The sequence below is a fragment of the Juglans regia genome, chromosome 16 (genome assembly GCF_001411555.2).
Source record: "Juglans regia cultivar Chandler chromosome 16, Walnut 2.0, whole genome shotgun sequence".
NCBI classification, from domain to species: Eukaryota; Viridiplantae; Streptophyta; class Magnoliopsida; order Fagales; family Juglandaceae; genus Juglans; species Juglans regia.
The window spans coordinates 21,212,454-21,233,145 of NC_049916.1; the positions used below are offsets into that span (position 1 = coordinate 21,212,454).

At 36.3% G+C, this 20,692-nt stretch overlaps 1 protein-coding gene and 1 long non-coding RNA gene across 2 annotated transcripts; one reads left to right on the top strand and one right to left on the bottom strand.

The window, feature by feature from the left end:
- Positions 1 to 13,051: 13,051 nt before the first annotated feature.
- Positions 13,052 to 16,598, top strand: LOC108984473 (alpha/beta hydrolase domain-containing protein 17C-like). Its single transcript, XM_035686351.1, has 6 exons — positions 13,052 to 13,605; positions 13,916 to 13,952; positions 14,432 to 14,668; positions 14,775 to 14,822; positions 15,678 to 16,120; positions 16,214 to 16,598. Exons 1-6 carry the CDS (start codon positions 13,301 to 13,303, stop codon positions 16,284 to 16,286), a joined length of 1,143 nt encoding a protein of 380 aa, XP_035542244.1. The 5' UTR covers positions 13,052 to 13,300; the 3' UTR covers positions 16,287 to 16,598.
- LOC108984474 lies at positions 15,410 to 20,570 on the bottom strand. Its single transcript, XR_001995024.2, has 4 exons — positions 20,270 to 20,570; positions 17,573 to 17,677; positions 16,366 to 16,419; positions 15,410 to 16,282 (listed from the first exon to the last, which is right to left on the bottom strand). It is a non-coding gene; the product is annotated as an uncharacterized LOC108984474 (long non-coding RNA).
- Between the last annotated feature and the right edge of the window lie 122 nt (positions 20,571 to 20,692).

Below are 20,692 nucleotides of genomic sequence, written 5' to 3' on the forward strand. Positions count from 1 at the left end.
ACTTCTCATCATTTGATCAAACTCCCTTGATCACTTACGAACCTGTGATCGAAGTACTTACTGCTCAGCTGCATGCCGCCTCCAATCTTCAAGGAAACAGAGTACTGTACCCCCACAAAGTTTCTTCAGAAAATAAAGAAAATCTCTCCACTACCCATGACTTCGATCGATATTCTGACGGTGGTTAATAGCAGAAACTCTTAAAGTATATATTGAGATCAAGGACAAAGAGAATTTAGGAAGAGTGAAAATTACGAAAAGAACAGAGGAAGAACTCTGAAATTAATTACGTAGAAAATAATCAAAAATTCGAATTATCTCATTTTAAGTCCTCAAACTTGACCTATAATTAAATAGCTTAGAAAAATCGATCAATAATATGAAAACTTTGCCCAGAAAGGATAATCCTCATGCAAGGCTGCAATAATTAATCTAGCCCTATTCGGAAAATAAGATCACCACCAAAATTAAGAGAACAAATATATAATTAATGCTTCATAATTATATATGCGTATAATAACAAGGAAATTATATCATGTGTAATAATATACACACAATACATTTTCACAATATATTTTACAATAATATTATAAGATGATGGTATTTTTGTAAAATGATATTACTTTTATAAGATGTTTTATAAAAATATCTCTCGTTTAAAATATAATTGTGTAAAATGTTGTGAAAAATATTATGAGTAAATTATTTTTCTTATATAAAGTTAATACACCAATCACATGCGCGCTTGCTTTGCTTATAAATTAGCTCTAATATTATTGCATCTCGTACGTACGACGTTCGTGCGGTATTCTTCACTGCTACCGGCTCTAATATAAAACCTTATCTCGTCAATAGTACGAAGGATATGCTCTGATCTGCACGGCCAGTTTGTAAAGAAAATTTTTCTAGCACACAGCTTATATGCGTAATTAATGCTAGCTGCTTTAATTAATTTGGATGTAATTATCTGTTATGTATTTAGTTGATAGTGTGCATGCAAGGGGCAAAGCCAAGCTGTCTTGTTAATTTAGAGCTTTAAATATTAGATCAATCATTAAAAAAATAAAAAATGAAATTACTGATCATGATCTCTTGCCCACATTTAAAAAAAAGAAAAGGAATTAAAGACTAGTGAAGTGAAGTACTACTACGTAGCTAGCTAGGTTATAAGGCAGAAAGTTTTATAATTAATTAATTAAGAAGCTAATTTAATTTATTGATTTTCTTCAGTTATTCTTAGGTGGATGGTGCCTTGGTGGATGGTAGTCAGCATTGAAAGGTATAAAACCTGCCTCATCAATGTTCTTAACTTCAGAATAACGAGTAAAGCTGCTTCCCTTACGAGGTTCTACGTTAGAGCCACTCCTCTTCCCTTTAATCCCTTGATCTTCAGTACTAGTTTCGTACTTCCCAGCAACTTGGTTTGATCTTGAGATATTTGACGTTGTCGTCCCTGCAACTGCACCATCCTCTTTCTTCTTCTTCTTCTTCTTCTTCTTCTTCTTCTCTTGCGTCATGATGCTGTCTATGGCCAGTTTCCTTTCTTTTATCCTCTTGCTTGTATCTGTTGCAAGTCTTTCATCTTCCATAAGTGCCTAATAAAATAACATGAAAAATCTTCAAATCTAACCTAAAATATAGAACATGATCTCTTACTAGGCAGAAAAACGAACAGAAATATCTAATTACCTTTGCACTTGAATCAACATCAACATCTATGGAAAATGTAAACAGAAGATCAATGTTACGTACCCTCAATGGATAAATCTTAATTCACTACATTAAGTCTGTAACACTAATATTGGATAAAAACGTATATACATGTATGTAAGAGAAATACCTTGGCCTTGGGAATAATGTGCCAAGGAAAGCCATGCGGAACAAATAAATACTAGCAGAAGGCATATTACAAACAGCTTTATATGCGCCATTAATCCTAGCTGCCCTAGACGTTTTCTTCTGTGGGTATGTCGGTTTCTTAGATTTCAAAATGCAGAGGATGTTGAGCCTTATATGAAAGAAGATTTTGAGGTTTATATATAGAGATCTCAAAATTTAGATGATGATGATCTGACCCTAGTCTAATAGGAGTAAGAGTACTTCTGACACGCATGATCATGTCCTCGTGTAATCCATGTGTCAGTTGGATTGCCAGTACGAGAATCTCGACGTAATTAACCTAAATCAAACATTATAATAAACTATAAGTTGATCTTCTGCATGAAAAATGGTACTTCTAGAGAGATCTTACTACATATTATGCTTGTTATGTGTGACTGCAGGGTGGTGCATTCGATAACGTGGGATGGAAGATACGTGTGTTTTGCGCCTGTCTGCCGCCATGCAATCAACCGCTAGAGGAGCTTTTCTTGTTTTTTTTTTTTTTTACGGCCTAGGTCTTGGCAACTGATCAGGAAAGTCGAAACCTATCTAGGTTTTCTATGCGTATTTAATTCATAAGCTACTTTTCCACATCTCGAAGAAGAGTTAGTGCAGTTATATAACTTCTATGCCTTCGTAATTCTCAAAGAGACATATAAAAGTTGCTTGATGCGGTTGCAGCACTAAAACTAGGGGCGGACATAGAAAATTGATCAGGTTGGGGGCAAAGTTAAAAAGAAAAAATATTTGAGGAGCTTATGCCGGACATAATTTAGATTAATTCTGACAGGTAGTTTTAGCAGATGATCAATACAGAGAAGACAAGAGATTCGCTCAAAATACAGAGAAAACTCTAAATAATATTGATTAATAGTAAAATTCAAAATTCTGATATTTTTTTCCAAAATGGGAAAATTTAAATTATTGTATGAGAAATAAATACATAAATAAACAATAATCATACAAAAAATTTGGCCAAAATCGAAATTAGAATAACTTCCATGGAGACCTACAACTTAGAATCTAAATTTTGTTTGTGCAATGCCGGTCCATTTTGGACCTACAACTTATGATGATCTCATGGAGACCCTCACCCGTCTTAAGCAAACGAAAATAGTGGCAGCTTATAAAGCTCAAATCAAAGCCCTCTCCAATAGATTAATAGGCCTTCTAGGTCATCACAAGCTAAGATGTTTTCTAAGCGGGCTCAAAGACAAGATCAAGTTACATATTCGCATGTTTAATCCTCTTATCTTAAATGTTGTTTTTGGGTTGGCTCGAATTCAGGAGGAGTATTTGGGTAGCACAAAAAAAAATCCTTTAAAAACAATATTGAAAAAGGAGGGGGCTCAACAGAGTTATTTTAATACATTTGGCTAGAGTGAGGAAGGCAACATTAGAAACTAAAAGTATAATTCTACTAATAGGCATATAGCATCTACTACAATGGATGCAAAGAGGAGAAAAGACCTATGCTATCTCTATGAAGAAAAATGGAATCCAGCCCATGTGTGTAAGGCCCATAGAATCTATCTATTACAAGGCTAAGATGAGGTACATAACACTTTGGGGGAAGGGGATACAGTTATTGAGTTAACCACTTTGGAGGAGAGTAGGTGGTAATTTTAGTTGATTTGTGCAGTACGCATAACTTTCTCGATCATTCGATTGCTAAGAAGACTAGGCTAATGGTGGGTGAAACACAAATGAGCTGTGAAAATAGAAAGTGGATAGATTATCCATAGTGAAGAGTATTGCAGTGCAGTCCAAGCAAAAATACAAGGTACTTCTTTCCAGTCAACTTGTTATATATTAGTCCTTAGGGGATGTGATGTAGTATTGGGTGTGAAATAGCTGGAAACCCTTGGTTCGAATATTTGAGATTTCACTCAGCTCACAATGAAATTTATGTATGGTGGTACGAGAATTGAGTTAGTAGGGTTGAGTTTGAAGGAGCTCACTCTTGAAGGGAGTAATAAGTCCTTGTTGAAGTCTGTTAACAAAAGGAATGGGTTGTTCCTGCACTTGTTGATAGGAAAGGAAGAGGTGAAAGTCTGTTAGTGGGGGGAGGAGGTGCAAAAAGTCCTCACTAAGTTTCAAGGGGTTTTTGGAATTCTAAAGGGGTTGCTCCTTGCACGTGCACATGACCACAAAATCACCTTTAAGAAGGGTACTCAATCCATCACAGCAAGGCCATCTCGATGTCCTCATTATCAAAAAGAGGAGATCGAAAAAATTGTGACTGACTTGTTAGAGTCAGGAGTTGTAAGGCCCAGTTCCAGCCTTTTTTCTTCACCATTGTTGTTGGTGTGCAAGGCGGATAAGAGTTGACGTATGTGTATTGATTATAGGGCGCTTAATCAAGAAACGACAAGGGATAAATTTCCAATTCCAGTTATTGACTAGCTATTGGATGAGTTACATGGATCAATCGTATTTTCCAAGTTGGATCTAAGACCCAAATACCACCACATAAGGGTAGTACTTGAAGATGTGGAGAAGACATCTTTTAGGACTCATGATGGACACTATGAGTTCCTTATGATGCCCTTTGGGCTGACAAATGCGCCATCGACTTTTCAAGGGTTAATGAACGATGTGTTCTAGCCCTATTTGAGAAGATTTGTACTAGTATTCTTCGATGACATACTAGTTTACAGTAAATGTTGGGATGAACACCTGGAACATTTGGAGAAGGTGCTGGAAGAGTTACAAAAATATCAGTTGTATACTAAACTATCCAAAAGTTAGTTTAGAGTTTCTGAAATTGATTATCTAGGGCATGTGATCAGTGAAAAGGAGGTGGCAGCAGATGCTAAGAAGGTTGCAGCGATGTTAGATTGGCCTAAACCAGTGAATGTGAAATTCTTGAGGGGGATTTTGGGGTTGACAGGCTATTATCGTAAGTTTATTAGACATTATGGGGTCATTGCAGCCACTCTTACAGATTTACTCTAAAAAAATTCGTTTGTATAGACTGTGGAAGCTATGGAGGCCTTTAATAAGCTGAAGTTAGCAGTTACACAACCCCCAATTCTCAAACTTCCAGATTTTTCTTAGCCATTCATTATTGAATGTGACGCTAGTGGAAGAGGAATTGGTGCAGTTTTAATACAAGCTGGACAACCACTAGCCTATATGAGTAAGGCCCTCAAGGGAAAGACACTTCTCTCCACTTACGAGAATGAGCTCCTAGCCTCGGTAACTGGTGTGAAGAAGTGGTGGTCTTACCTTTTAGGCCAATCATTTATTGTGAAAACTGACTAGCAGACCTTAAAATTGTTGCTGGAACAAAGGGTGGGTATGGTAGCCCAATAGAAGTAGATCAATAAATTATTAGGGTACAACTTTGTGATTCATTATAAAAAAAGGGAAGGAAAACAAAGTGGCAGCTGCGTTATCTAAGGAGTAGCAAGGGGCAATGTGGAATGATACTTGGATTTAATCTCATTTCCCACTCCAGAATGGGTAAATGAGCTTAAGGCTAGTTATGGGGATTCAATAGAGGTACATGAGCTGATTACTAAACTGCAAGACCCTGGTAATGAGTTAAAGGGGTACCAATTACAATAAGGTTTGATTCTTAAAAAAGGAAGAATTGTATTGGTGGTTGGGTCATCCTTTATAGGAAAATCCTGCAATATATTCATGGTAATCCAGTGAGTGGACATTCGGGATATTTGAAAACGTAACAAAGGGAAAAAAATGGAATTCTATTGGAAGGGAATGAAAAGAGATATTAAAAGGTTGGTGCGGGAATGTGACACATGTCAGGCTGTGAAATATGAGACAATACTCCCTGCAGAACTGTTACAGCCTTTACCTGTGCCCTAGCAAGCTTGGACCGACATCTCTATGGATTTCATAGTGGGGTTGCCTACATCTCAGGGTTACAATGTATTACTTGTCGTGGTCGACAGGTCCACCAAAATAGGTCATTTCTTACCCTTACCACACCCCTATATAGCTTTTATAGTGGCTAAACTATTCATGGATCACATGTTTAAATTGCATGGATTACCTAGATCTATTGTTTCAGACAGATATCCAGTGTTTGTAAACTCTTTTTAGAAGTCTTTTTTCTCATTGCAAGGAAATGATCTCAACCACTGTACTGCTTACTATCCCCAATTCGAAACCCTAAATAAATGTTTAGAGACATACTTGAGGTGTTACACATGGGAGAAACCTCATAAATGGGCTTAGTGGCTTGCATTGGCTGAATGGTGGTACAACGCTTCAGACCACTCATCTACCAAGCTCACCCCCTTTGAGGCCTTATATGGCTACCCTCCACCCAAATTCATATCATATGTACCAGGAACGACAACTAAGAACACAGTGAGGACAATCAAGAAAATTGGGGTCCCGTCCTCTTTTTTTTTTTTTTAAAAAAAAAAAAAAACTAAGAACACAGTGGATCTTACCCAAAGGTCTAGAGAACAAATCTCAATGATGCTCAAGGAAAACCTAGAATCTGCTAGAAACCGTATGAAGATGCAGGCTGATAAACATATAACTGAGCGACATTTTGAAAAAGGGGGTTGGGTATACCTTTGTTTATAACCGTACCGATAGAAATCACTAGCCTTCTGACGTAATATGAAGCTATCACCATGCTTCTATGGGCCATTTCAAGTGGTGAGGTAGGTTGGGGAGGTGGCTTATCACTTGAATCTACCTAGCACATCACGACTTCATCCCATTTTTCACATGTCTTGTTTGAAAAGAAAGTTGGGAAATTGGATCCAACCTTTAGCCACTCTTCCTCTCGTGGACGATCGAGGAGAAATTTGTCTAGAACCTGAGATACTGATAAAGTGGATGGGAACATCGTAAGAAGACAATAGTTGAGAGAAATTATGGGAGATTCAATAGTGTTATCCCACCTTGTGGGTAAGGTATTGTGAAGAAGAGGAGAATTGTTATGGATATGAGGGTTCGAGGGACTTGAAGATTGAAGATGGGAACTGAAGCTATCTGGAAGAGAGTTCGTGAAGTATGATTAAGAATATCTTTAAACGGCTCCGTTGTGAGATGATGAGAAGGGGATATGTCATGGAAGCAAGGGATATATCATGGAAGCAAAGAGACGTCAATTGGGGTGTTTTTATTAGAAGTTCAACGCTACGCTTTGGGCCTTGTCCCATACATTGCGTTTTGAGTCAGTTATTTTAATCTAGTGTTAAATGTTTCGTTTTGTGGTTGTGAGCCTTATTTTCTTTTGTAGCTGTTAAGATAGAATTTCTACTTTCTGTTAGGGGTAGTGGGCATCATTCTGTTAGGGAAGAGTCTCTAGTAAATGAAAGAAGAAGAGGGTAAGGGAAGATTATCTTGGAAGTTAAATCTAGAATGTTCTGAAGGTTGGAGCTACCTTGAATAGCTCTATCGTCCTTGAATTAAGAAATACAATTGAAGTTCTATCCATTTCTATTGTCTATTGCCATTCTATCTAGGTGAATTTTTAGCAGCTTAACAACGCAACAACATCCTTCCACGAAAAACTAGCAAATTTGCAACCTCAACCCAAAAAGGCCTCTTACATGACCAGTGACGGCAGCACAATGATCACTGTTTTATGCACCTCCAACCCAAGCATGTCGTTGCACCATGGTTGCTCTGAGGAATTGTCGACGTCGTCTAGCCACCACGAGTCAATGGAAAGCCACCTCTTTTCCACCCCATGCCAACTTGCATGCCAAGAACTACACCGTCATTCACCATCCCAATAACCCGCATCTCCTCCCTCACACCAACGTCCTTCTGACGCCCATATCACCACTCAGAATCCAGTGTGGCCACTGCAACCCAGACCACGTGGACGTCCTGCCACCGCTAGTAGCCTATGGTTGCACCACACCAACTGACTCTGTTCTCCAACCTTCTAACAGAGCAATCTTTTCACGAATAAGCTTCCGTTGTAAACCACCATTGAAACCAAAGTACCCTAAGCCATGCACAACCCTTTCCCTCTCCACCCCACGCATGATAGTAAGGCCTAAGTACCTCCACCACTTCCCTTTGTCACACCAACGTTGAACATAAAACCATCGCCATGCATAGGAGAAGCCGAGCCTACCCAGCCACTGTGAGCCATCAAACACCGAAAGAACCTATGCCCGTGGACCCAAGGTAACAACCCCCCTATCGTTAGAAACCACCCAGACAACCCTCAGATCTACTAGACATAGCTTTCCCTTGGTGAGTCTCCATTGCAAATCATCATCTCCTTTTCCCATCGCTTTTCTTTCCTAACGGCATAAAAGCCATCTTTCTCTTAGAAGTTCTGCCATCGTCGACCCAAGCCGCGCCGCCGTAGATCTTCACCCAGACCTGCCACCGCACGTTGCTCTCTCGGTGAGTTGAATCCTTCCCTGTCGCACAATGCCCTCTCCCGTAAGCCTCTATGCTTCTTTTTATTGTTTTGTTTTCAGCCTTCCCAAAAATTGCATGCTTGTTTTTAGTTATTATAAAAACACCCTTCCATTGCCTTTAAATTTATGTAAAGCCTTGGATACTTTTAAGCATAATTTACACTTCTACCCTCATTTGGAAGTCATAGTAGGATCAAGGATGTATATATATTGGGCTTGGGCTGTGTATATATGTTGGGCTTGGGCTGGGTGTAATTCTCACGTTGGGTTTAATCTCTTATTGGTTTTATTGGAATCCAAAACTAGCATATTATTTTAAATGGGTTGATTTCTCACGTGGGTTTGATGTTTAAATTGGGCTGGTTGTATTTTACAGAAAAAGTTATACTTTATATGGGCTTAGTTTTTAATTAAATAAATATATTAGCCATAGACTTATTTTTATTAAAAAATATTTAAGAGATTTAATATATATTACTAACCAATAAATTATGACTAGACCTGTTTTATAAATTGAGTTTCATAGACTTATCTAACTAATTTTTATTAAGCCTAAATTACGCTTCTTGGTATATTTCAAAGATTAAATATGATATTAGTATTTAAATAATTGTATGATATTAGTATTTATTAATAATAGTATATAATCAAATATTTTATTAGATTAATTTTCCTAGTATGTATTTAATTACGTAAAATATTACGACACGCTTTTTAGAAACGTTAGTGATGATTTGTATTTCGTATAGGTGAAGAACTACGAAATAAGATTCAGGAAGCAGTACAAAGAGGTAAGTAACTTGATCATAAATCAGGATTAGTACATGTTAGTTTGTTTAGATAGATTATTATTATAAACTAATTTTTTTATAGCCATTTTTTATGTATCACGCATGTCATGATATATGCAAACATGTCATGCAGCAAAGCACTCGATCATGTTCAAATTCAGCAATTATAATTATTTATGTATTATGTTATGCATCTCATGTCGCATAAGACATGTAAGTTTTCTTAAGTTCAAGTGCAAAATAAAATTAGATCAGTTTAATCAGATGACCATTCAGATGCATGGTACCAATGTAGTTTCAAAGTGAATGTGCAAGTCACAGACTCAAGCGTGGTCCACCGTAGTATGTCAGAATACCACCCAGTGGCTCCCCTTACGGTTGCATGATGTGGGGTTGTATACAGTCTTACACACAAGGTTAAGTATGTTGGCCAATCATATCAATTAGATAAGTCAGAAGAGTCAGATCAATCAATTAATTCAGATAAATCAAGACATGTCATTCATAGGATAAGCATGAGTATAAACAATCGTGATTTTAAATTATCAGCATGAAAACTTTTATAAAAATCTTACGTTTATTATGTTCACGCTTCTAACCACCCAGGTAAGGATGATGATTATTATGAGCAGGTAAGTCAGGCTTATAATGAGCAGACCAGTGAACTTTATTGGATTTTATTTTATGGCAGTCAATTTATTTAGTGGTTTAAGACACGAGTTATTATAATAACTCTTTTATGAATTTCATATAAAGTTATTAATTATGCAAGTATCTTATCTGACTTTATTTATATAAGCGCGTGACATTCCTAACCTAAAGGAATGAGGTGTTACAATGTTACATGTTTGGAAGTGGGAGGGGCACTCCTTCCGCCCCAACAAGCACGTTAAGTAGAAGTTTTTGTCCTATAGAGAAGCAACTAAGAGAAAGCCTGCATGGAACTTCTCTTTAATTTTATATTTTATATATGTACATAACAAATGAACTTTGACATGGTAGATGTAACACTTAATGGAAGGTCTAAATCATATGGCCTATAATTAGAGTCCCATTAGAAAATTATAAAGAGTAAAAACTTCTCGTTTTCAAACAATATGATATCCCCTATATACACCACCAGCTATTGGTCTTATCACTTATCAGAATGGGTCATCATAGTAGAAATTGAAGCTTTCATTTTCTCTTAAATATGTTCACTTTTTTCACATAAATGAGAACAAAAAGCTTTATTCTTCCCCTATAAAAGGGAAACGAGAGAAGAATAACCTCAATATCACATGTTAGTTTCAAAAGTACTATATGAATTCATCATATATTTGAGTCTTTTATTTTCCCTTACGTTATAGCTAGGGACCATCATGATAGAGATGATCATATTACACCACACAGTCAGAATTAAAGGGGAAGAAGTAAGCTATCCCATTTAGGGTAAATATACTCATCAATAGAAGGAAGACCAAAATAAAAAAAAGAAACAACAAGAGAGATATATAAACATGAGATGCATCACTAATTTAAGTATGGTTTGGTTATACAGTTTAAACTATCTCATCTCATATAATCATTATAACTTTTTTAAATTCTTATACAAAATAAATCAATTCATTCTTTTCAAATTCCAAAATAAAAATAATATTATAACAATATTTAATTCAACTTTTAACTTTTATCTCATATCATCTCATATATATAACCAAACGAGGTGGATGCAACAACCAACAAGATATCATATCGCTAGCTTGGAGTTACAAATCCTGGCAAAGGAGTTAATTAACGTGTGAACATGAAGCATATATGTAAATGATGATGACAGCCATAAAGTAAATTATTGTTGCTTTCCTTTAAGTGAATTAGCGTTATAATTAATTCATGACCATTAATGTTAATATGAAGATCAAGACAAGTCATTCAAGCTGTTTGAATTATCATGTGTACTAATCATTATATGCAATAATTGGGTGTTCCCTCTCCTCCTAATTCCCAGTCCCACCCATTCCTTTTACTTCATCTTCTTAATCCCCTCAGCCCCCACCATCCATCACTCCTTTTGCTTTTGTTGGCATAATCCCTTTTTCTCTATCAATTCATGTTTTAGCTGCTAGATGTTGACCGATCGATTATTTGAAATTTTGGGCAGTTAAACTAGCATCATATATACATATATATACATATACATACATACATATATATATATAGTAATGAGGATTGAGGAGTTCGGCTCATTCCATGGTCGATCGACAACTTAATTGATGGAACTTTCAAAAATCTAAAAGATAAGTGGTGTGAATTCCAAAATATGTGCTGTTCAATTAATTTGGCTTGCTCGTATAATAAACTTGTGAAAATGCCCCTTCTAATGGAGATTAATTAAAGTACATCCATGCATCACCATTATAAACACTAGTTGTCGACCGATGTAGCTAGAGAACTGAGAAAGTAAAAGAATATTATAGTCCATTAATAATTAATCATATGTTGGCCTTTGTTAATAAATTTCTTCGTTAAAGAATATACTTATAATAATTGTAAAAACTTTACAACTTATTTTGTAATTATGCCCATTTCATTATAGCTAGAGAACTTATTTTGTATTTTGTAATTAGCTGCCTTCCAGGAAAGCTAGGCGCTCCCTTCCCCCCTCCAAAAACCAATGGCTTGATCTAATTTTCTTCGGAGGGGGAGGAGGCATTGGCTTCCTTCTCATTCCCCCTTCCTCCATTCACCCCACCTTGTCTATCAAGATTTCTTTTGTTTAGTTTTATTTTTCTTTTTTCAAGGTAGAAAAAGAAAGATTTACAGCTTTTCGACAACTCTCGAGAGACATGTGCGGCATAAACAGATTTATAGGTTGAAAATCGTTCAGAGGAAAGTGGTGGTTTTACAAAAGTCACCACGCGTGGTTCTCACACGCCACCCATATCTGCGTGTGGTCCTCACACGCCACCCATTTCAGTAGCTCTTCTGGGCACATGCGCCAGATCACCGGACTCGCCACCACCAAACCTTTTAGATTTGACATTTGTGGCTGAAAAGAGATAAGTGTGTTGCCTTCATGGGCTGTAACAGATTACGAAGTCTACCGGAGTTTGTCCAAACTGTAATTCGTCTTTTTTCACATCTATCTTACTGTTTTCCTTTTTAGTTTCCTTATTGTTAATTAAAATAAAAGAAGAGTTCGTCTCTCGGACTTTTGTCTGTAGAGACAGGGTTGAATCATCTCTTTCTATGAAGGGTGAGGTTGAATCTCTATTTAGATAAATAGTGTTGTCTCTTGGACGTTTGTCTGTAGAGAGTATCAACAATAGTGAAGATCAGACCAATCACAAAAGGAAATAGTGTACTAGTGGAGCTCCAAATGCATTATTTTGATTTATAGTGTCATGTTTGATATGGAGACATCTTAAAATGTATCCGGTTATGAATGTAAGTTTCTTTGATGAATGAATGATGGTAATTTCCCTTCAAAAAAAGCTAGATACCTTCCATTTAAAATAGTCCTAAAACAATTATAAATTCATCATTTCTTTTTCTTTCACAAGTTCTATATATAGTACTGATCATGGAACTAAAGAAAAAAAAAATAAAAACAAAGTAACACACAATTAATAGACAAGATATTTTAGAATTCTTGACTGAATTTTAAAATCTATAATATGAGAGCTAGATAAAACATATAAAATAAATCTCGTAACATTTATTGAGTAATTTATATGTATTCAAGCAATATTAATAAATATTGTGGGGGCAGTTGATCTTTTAGTTATAACTATCCGATATCTTCTATTCTAAATCTTAGATTTCGGCAAAAAGGGCATCCAAATCCGTTTCACACTGCATGCCTCGTACTCAGTTGGTAAGTTTCAAGCATTTAATTAGATGCCCGCGAATCACTGTCTCTTTAGCGGAAAATTCGAAACAAATTTCCTTCCCATGTTTTTGTCCTTTCTATATTTGCTGTCTCTCACCCGCACTCATATACCAAAGAAAGCTCCATTCAGTTTCTTGACATCCAAACAAAAATCATGATCAGGCTACAGATTTCTGAATTCTCACATAATCATTCGTCCTCCTCTCTCGTTCCTTTTCTCAAACATCATCATCATCATCACCTCTCTCTCTGATCTCTCAAGTTAACCTACTTCAAAGCTCAGCAAAGGCCAAACTAGTCTACCATGCACTTCTCACCAACTGTTGTCATCCAAGCCAGTTAAACTATCCTTTAACCGTACCGTACCATTATTTTGGATCAAGATGGGTTCTGCGACATCTTCTATGGCTGCCAAATTGGCATTCTTCCCACCGGACCCGCCATCTTATGGCATATATGTCGAAGCGTCCAGTGGGAGACTGAGAATGTCGAATATTGTTCATCAGAGAGAGGACGTGGACGTGTTGAAGCTGAGCACCAAGAGAGGGAATGAGATCGTTGCTATGTACGTCAAGAACACCTCTGCATCTTTGACTTTGCTCTACTCTCATGGCAATGCTGCTGATCTTGGCCAGATGTATCACATTTTCACCGAGCTTAGCCTTCACCTTGGTGTTAATCTTATGGGGTCAGTTTTAATTATAAGTTTTCTTTTTTTCCTTCTAATCACGTACTACTATTTATTTTGAATGATGAATCCGTGCCGTCCTCAATTGCTTGACCGATTGAATGGTTCAATTCTAAAGAGAGATCATAAAGTTCCTACAACACTTGATTCTGCCTGTGAAGTATTTTCAGGATGGACTTACATGAACAATTAATAGTACTAGTCATTCTCTGATCTCTATAGTAGATCATCCAATTTAGTTTAGCAATTGGAGGCCAGGGATATGAATTGATGAATAATTAGTATCATGTGGTGTTTCTGTGCGCTGCAGGTATGACTATTCTGGATATGGACAGTCGTCTGGAAAGGTATACTCTCTCTATTCATACCTCTGAGATGATATCTGGATAATCGTTGATAGTACAAGAATTGGCTTTTAACACTTGGAGCATGCCCTATTGTATTATTTTGCAAGCAATGTGCAGAACCACCTTCTGCATATATAGATGGGCACAAAGTCTCATCCTTACCTTGAATTGCTAAGGAATGAGCAGTAATATTATATTGTGAGCAAGCTTAGAAAAAATTGAGATTTTAGAACTATAAACTGCATTAACACTTCATGTAGCTTTGAGTAAATATGATTCATCGAATTAAGTAGGGTCAGTAAAATGGTGATTATGATTCATTTAGCATGAATATTACAGTGCCAGTCATGTTTCTAGCATTTGCTAATTTCCAGCCATTTCATAGTTTCTTGACCAATATACATTCTGCCTGTAAACCATTGTTATATATGACAAAGAAGCAGATTACTGAATTATCTGGTGTATCTGAACTAAATTAGGCGAGTGAGCAGGACACATACGCGGATATAGAGGCTGCTTATCAATGCCTGGAAGAGACATATGGATTGAAGGAGGAAGACATTATATTGTACGGCCAGTCAGTTGGAAGCGGACCAACTCTGGAGCTGGCTACCCGTTTGCCCATGTTGAGAGCTGTGGTTCTTCACAGTCCCATCCTGTCTGGCCTGCGTGTCATGTACCCGGTTAAGCGAACATTCTGGTTTGACATATATAAGGTTTTTGGTATTGCCTTTACTGAATATTTTCAAACTATAGCTTTGCTCTTTTGTAAGAGATATTGTCCTTCAATTAATGAAAAGGAACCCTTTGTTTTTGTTGCAGAACATTGATAAGATTCCACAAGTCAATTGCCCCATTCTTGTAATTCATGTGAGTGTACCTTCTATCTGATCCTTCCATCCCAGTTGAATCACATGCTAAAGGTATCTTGAGCTTGTCCATTGCTTCCATATATAGCATGATTAGTGATCCTTTATATCTATGATGCACAAAGCTTAGATTTTACTCTTGTGATACCCCCCATATGATAAGGATAAGAGTATGTGGTATATGAGATCCCACATTGTTTGAGAATGAGAAGTTTTTGCTTTTTATAAGATTTCAATAGAGCTCCAATTGTATCATTGATTAGTCATTTTGGAGTATAGACCATCTGATTTGAGCCTTCTACTGGGGCGTTACAACTCTGGTCTAATATATATATATATATTACAGTTCTTGCCTTCTCATAGATAGGAATTTAGACGAGTTATTGTAATACAAATAATTAATGATTCTTAAAATGAGACATACCTGCATAAATTTTGGTTTTTTCCCTCGAAGCAGTCTCCATTGATAATAACAGGTATGACTATGGACAACCCTGCTGGGTCTATGCATGGAGCGGGGATATAGAGCCTTAAAAAGCCTATGAATCTAAGTTAGTTTTCTAGATTCTAAGTTTTTATGATTGTAATTTGTGACTCTGTAATGGCATGTGATGGATTTTATTCAAGCATTTTGTGATCAATGAATTTAAAAAAACATTGTGAGAAAGGCAAGAAATCAGGCAGTTCATGCTAGTTAGTATGAAATTCATGGGAAACTTGACACCCCCTTGTGGCTTTTAGCCACAAACTAGTTTAGGACTTTTACAGGCCATAGCATAAAGTTCTAAAAACCAACCACTTCATGTCGGTTACTGAGTGTCGTTTGATTTGACACTCGTATTAATGATAATTGCAGGGAACGGAAGATGAAGTTGTGGATGTCTCCCATGGCAAGCAGCTCTGGGAGCTTTGCAAGGAGAAGTACGAACCTTTGTGGCTTATTGGAGGAAACCACTGCAATCTGGAACTCTTCCCAGAGTACTTAAGGCATCTGAGGAAGTTCATAACAGCCGTAGAGAAACTACCACCTCTCCAAATTATTGAGTCTGAAGAAAGTAGAGAACAATCAGAGAACTCACTGATTGCCACAGACCAAAAGTCCAGAGCAAGCACAGAGCAACGAGAGAAGTCTAGGCCTAGTACTGGACAGAGAGAGAAATCTAGACTGAGCATGGACAATAGGGAAAAATCAAGAACCAGCATCGACAAGAGGGAGAAGTCGAGAAGGAGCATGGATCGGTCTGGAAAGCCAAGGAACAGCACAGATCAGTCAGAGAGAGCAAGAAATAGCTTCGACCGGTCAGTTGAATTTTTATAAGAATTTCCAACCCAGTTCTTGTACTTGTTTGATTAAACCAATGTGACTGACTGTTGTAATCTTGATCATGGCAGCTTGGGAGACATGGTGAGATCAGTTGGATTCTGTAATGTTGATTGTTTGAAGCAGACGGCTTTGGAGGCCTGAGGTTGAAGGATTCAGTTATTGGAATTGGATTGTGAATTCTCTTACAAATTCCATGTTTGGTTGTGATTGGAAAACTTACCGATAGTGTTAACTGACTTCCCAAGTCTTGGTGCTGAAGGAAGGGCTGGTCATTCTGGCACAAGTGAAATTTCAAAGTCTTTCAGATATCGTAAATTCATTTAGAAGAAACTGTGTATTTTGGCAAAATGAGACTCCCCATTACAAACAATAATCAACACATGCTTACCTTCTGATCTATGTTCACTTGGATTATAAAGATTTACTAATTATACTATGAGTAAGATTGAGATACTCTTTCATTTTCTATTTCAATTAAATACTAAGGTTCCTTTGGATCATGCACATATATTATGAGATTATCTCATATAATTTCGTAGGGTAGAGTATACTCTCATCCCAAAAACACAATATATTTCATAAGAGTCGTGCTACACTCAACGAGAGTGTAGCCCAAGAAAATGTCCCGATAAGGCTAAACACTTTTTTTAATATATATTTTTTATATCCTTAAAACATTTAAAAAAAATTTAAAAATATTATTAAAAAATATTTAATTACTAAATAGAAAAAAGGTACGGTAAAAATATTTGAGATCCAAAATGGAGAACCCAAACATTTATCTTCATCTAAATGATCTCAGTTTTTTCATTTCGTTTCATTAATATTCAATTACAAAAAATTTCACTGCAGCAGAGCAGAGGGAAGAGAAAATCTTTTCGTTGATTCCAGACCCCACCCTTTCTCCCTTTCCATCACACAGCCCTTCCCAAACCATTTGTACGCTCTTCCCCAAAAATTAACTCACACAGCTCTCTAACACAAGCTAGTGCTTTGGTACTCTGAAACATCATCCCTATCAAAATAAGGATCCGCACAATTGTCCCTTAACTTGAATCAATAGAATGTTTACTGTGCAACCAAGCTAAAAAAACTTTGCTACATCTTTTCGTAGAGTGCCCAATAAACTGAATACTATGGCAACAAAGCAACTGACTATTAAATCTAGCAAACTTGCCCATCAACTTCATCTCAGACTGGATAAATATGATCATATATCCTGAACAGACATTAGGACTACGGGACAAGGAAAAACACCACTTTCAATTATTTGCAGTAATTATCATGGATTTTATCTAGAGACAGCAAAATGATATTGTCCATAATCACACTACACTATTACTGGGAAAAACAAATAGTCAACTGAGTCAAATTTATGAAGAATACAAAGAAGCATGAGAAAAGAAACAAAACAGGCAAGAAGAAACTTGGAAGCCTCCTCCAAATTTTCACAATTTCTCCTTTGACGCAACGGTCATAAATAATTTCTTAGTGGCATCAATGGTTCGAATTCGAACCATGAAAGGGATATCCTGGAAATAAAAACAGAAAAAATTTCAAATTTCAAACCCACTAGTAGTTGAAGCTTCAGCGGCATTGCTAGGTTAAAAAATGGCAACTCATCAGAATCTAGCAATTATTGAAGGCGACGCCCAAAACATCATCACAACCGTAGCAAGTCTTGACTCCTCACTATTCTGGCAAGTCTCCCCTATCATTGCAAACATTCAACAAATCCTCTATCATCATCAAGGATGGAAACTACCAAAAATTCATCGATCTCAAAATCGATGTGTGCACTCAGTGGCACAATAGACAACAACCAATCTCGCTTTTAGATGCCTACCCCTAGATAAATTCCCTAGATGTTTTCTGTTTATTGACAGTGGGAAAGACCCACCTTAAATTCTTGTAATTCTGTTTTTATTCTATAATATGCTTGATTAAAAAAAAAAAAGTATAAATTATTATTTTACTTATTTTGAACTGTTGCAAGTACAAAAATTTTAAATTAAAGTAAAGAATATTAATATTTTAATATGTAGTGATAGATGAGTTGTAATATGGTTGGTGGTGTATCATTATCTTTATTCCATCATTTACAAAAACAAACTATTGATGGGATCCATCATTTTTTCAAATTCCCATAAAAATTTAAAACTATCTTAACTTACTTTACACATCCAAACATATCTCAATGGGACCCGCACTCTTAACACAAGCAAAAAATCTACACAACCTCCTACTATTCACACAACCTCTACACACCACACTTTTTTTAATTTTTTTTTTTTTTATCAAATATTTAATATATGAATAATGAATAGAAAAATTGAATTAGTTTAAAAAGAATAAACTCAAAAAAAATTAAAAAAAATATTAAAAAATTTAAAAATTTTAAAAAAATGTGATGTGTGGAGGATGAGAAGTTGTGTATCATTGCTCATAGCTGAAATCCCTTAATAACAACAGCCTTCATTGCTGGAAAAGTGCAATGAAGTCTGTTGGAAAAATATATGATTGCTCGCTCAACTGGGGCAAATCAAAGATCATCACGTAGGTTCTTAATTGGTCGACAAAACAGAGACCAATCAACGATCCAAAATATGCATTTATACTGGAAGATTGCTTCAACAGAGAGTATGAGGGATTTCATGGTTCTAATCTCAACTCCATATTCCTATTTTGTTATGGTTTACACAACCACCCAGATCTCTGACCAAATTTCATGGCTAAAGTTTATTTCTAGCATCAATTAAGAAAACATGGCATGAACACAAACAGAGTTTTATTACAAATTTTGATGATTTCTAGTATCAAAAAGATCAAACTCCAAATTGGAGTCTGGATTTTTATGCGTAGACAGACTCCATATAGTCAAAAGTAGATACATGAACAAAAGCAGGAGCTGTAGCTCTTAACACTGTAAGGACATGCATTCAGATTCACGGTGTCAAAAATTATATAATAGACTGTTTCAAATTTATGACCAACATTCACTTGAAAAGGATTAATCGTTTTCAAGTGACGAGATTCTGTTTCAAGCTTTTACATTTTTGACAAGAATAAGAATGGGTATATTGAGTTTGATGAATTAAGAGAGAGTATGGTAGAGGATAACTTTCATCCATTAACAATGATAAGGTCATCCAAGACATCAAGTTCAATGACAAGTGGGATAAGGTAATCGAAACAAACATATTACTTTACAACACATTAATTGTCACAAATTTCTCAATTTTTTGAACTAATTATTATTTCATTCCATTTGTTTATATTCACAAATATTATGGTAGAATCAGCTATGATGAATTTAAGGCAATGATGAAAACAGGCATGGACACAAAAAATGGCATCTCCGCAATATCCTAGACCGTTTCTAACTGCACTAAGCCTCAAAATGTTCAAGGACAAATCTAGGGAACTAAGGCTTGAGTAATCACTTAGCTACCCAAATATTGAACATCGTCGTAACTATTTTCCTTCCTCAAAACAATGAAAACTCCCAAGAAAGGCCAAATGTTTGCAAAAACCATTCATCGATAGACATCATTAATAGATCTATTTCAGCTTTAAGGGGAAAAAAAAAAAGAAGGAATTTTTTTCATTTTCCTGTTGGGAGAAACAACAGGTCTGATAATGATGAGTTCCCTATTAATTAGATCTCCTTTAACATTGAGGATGTGAGTCATGTAATTATAAATTGAAATTACCAAGTTGGCTAAAGCAAAGGACATAGTGGTGGCCTCCTGCTTCTAACTTTATGTAAATACCTCAAAAAGATTAATACTTGGGAAAACTAACAAATTACATCCATAAGCTTTGTCGTATATATTTATCAATTATTTATAAGTAAGACATGTTTATTGAAGCATAGAGAAATCACTTACTTACAGATTAGAAGGTTAAAAAAAGGGCCATAAATTCTACAAGAAAAAGGCTCTGTTTCAGCAAAAATATCACCCAAGAATTAAAATTAACTAATACCCACAACTTAGAGCACCACGTACAAAAAACGGCAGATATACAAAAATTAAACCGCAAGAAAGAACATGTTTTCAGATTCACAGTGTAAAAAAATTATTGTAAAAACAAAAAGCCAGTATTTTTGGAAAGCAACGTACCAGTGATTTTGTAGGGGAAGGAAACGTAGGGCCCAGCTTCCGCGGAAGGACAATCAAGTGGAGAGAAAGCCGTGTGCAAACTGTGGTAACCGATGGGTGGATTTGCAGGTAGCCGAAAATGGAGAAACACGAACGAAGGGGAGAAGGGTAAAATGGGACTCGAAAAATGGGCCAGTAAGAACGAGGGAGGAGTTGACGCAGCGTAGCCGAAAATGGAGATCAAGTCGTGCGCAAACAGGGGTGGATGGATTCGCAGGTAGACAAAAATGGAGTCTGATGGGTTCGTCGAAGTGGAGAAGGGTGTTTTGGGGGAAAATAAAACGGGATTGCGTTTTGGCGCCCCCGCACTGCACACCGACGTGAATTCCACCGTCGCAACAAGTGTTTCATATTGCGACGGAAGAAATCGTCGCACTATCAACA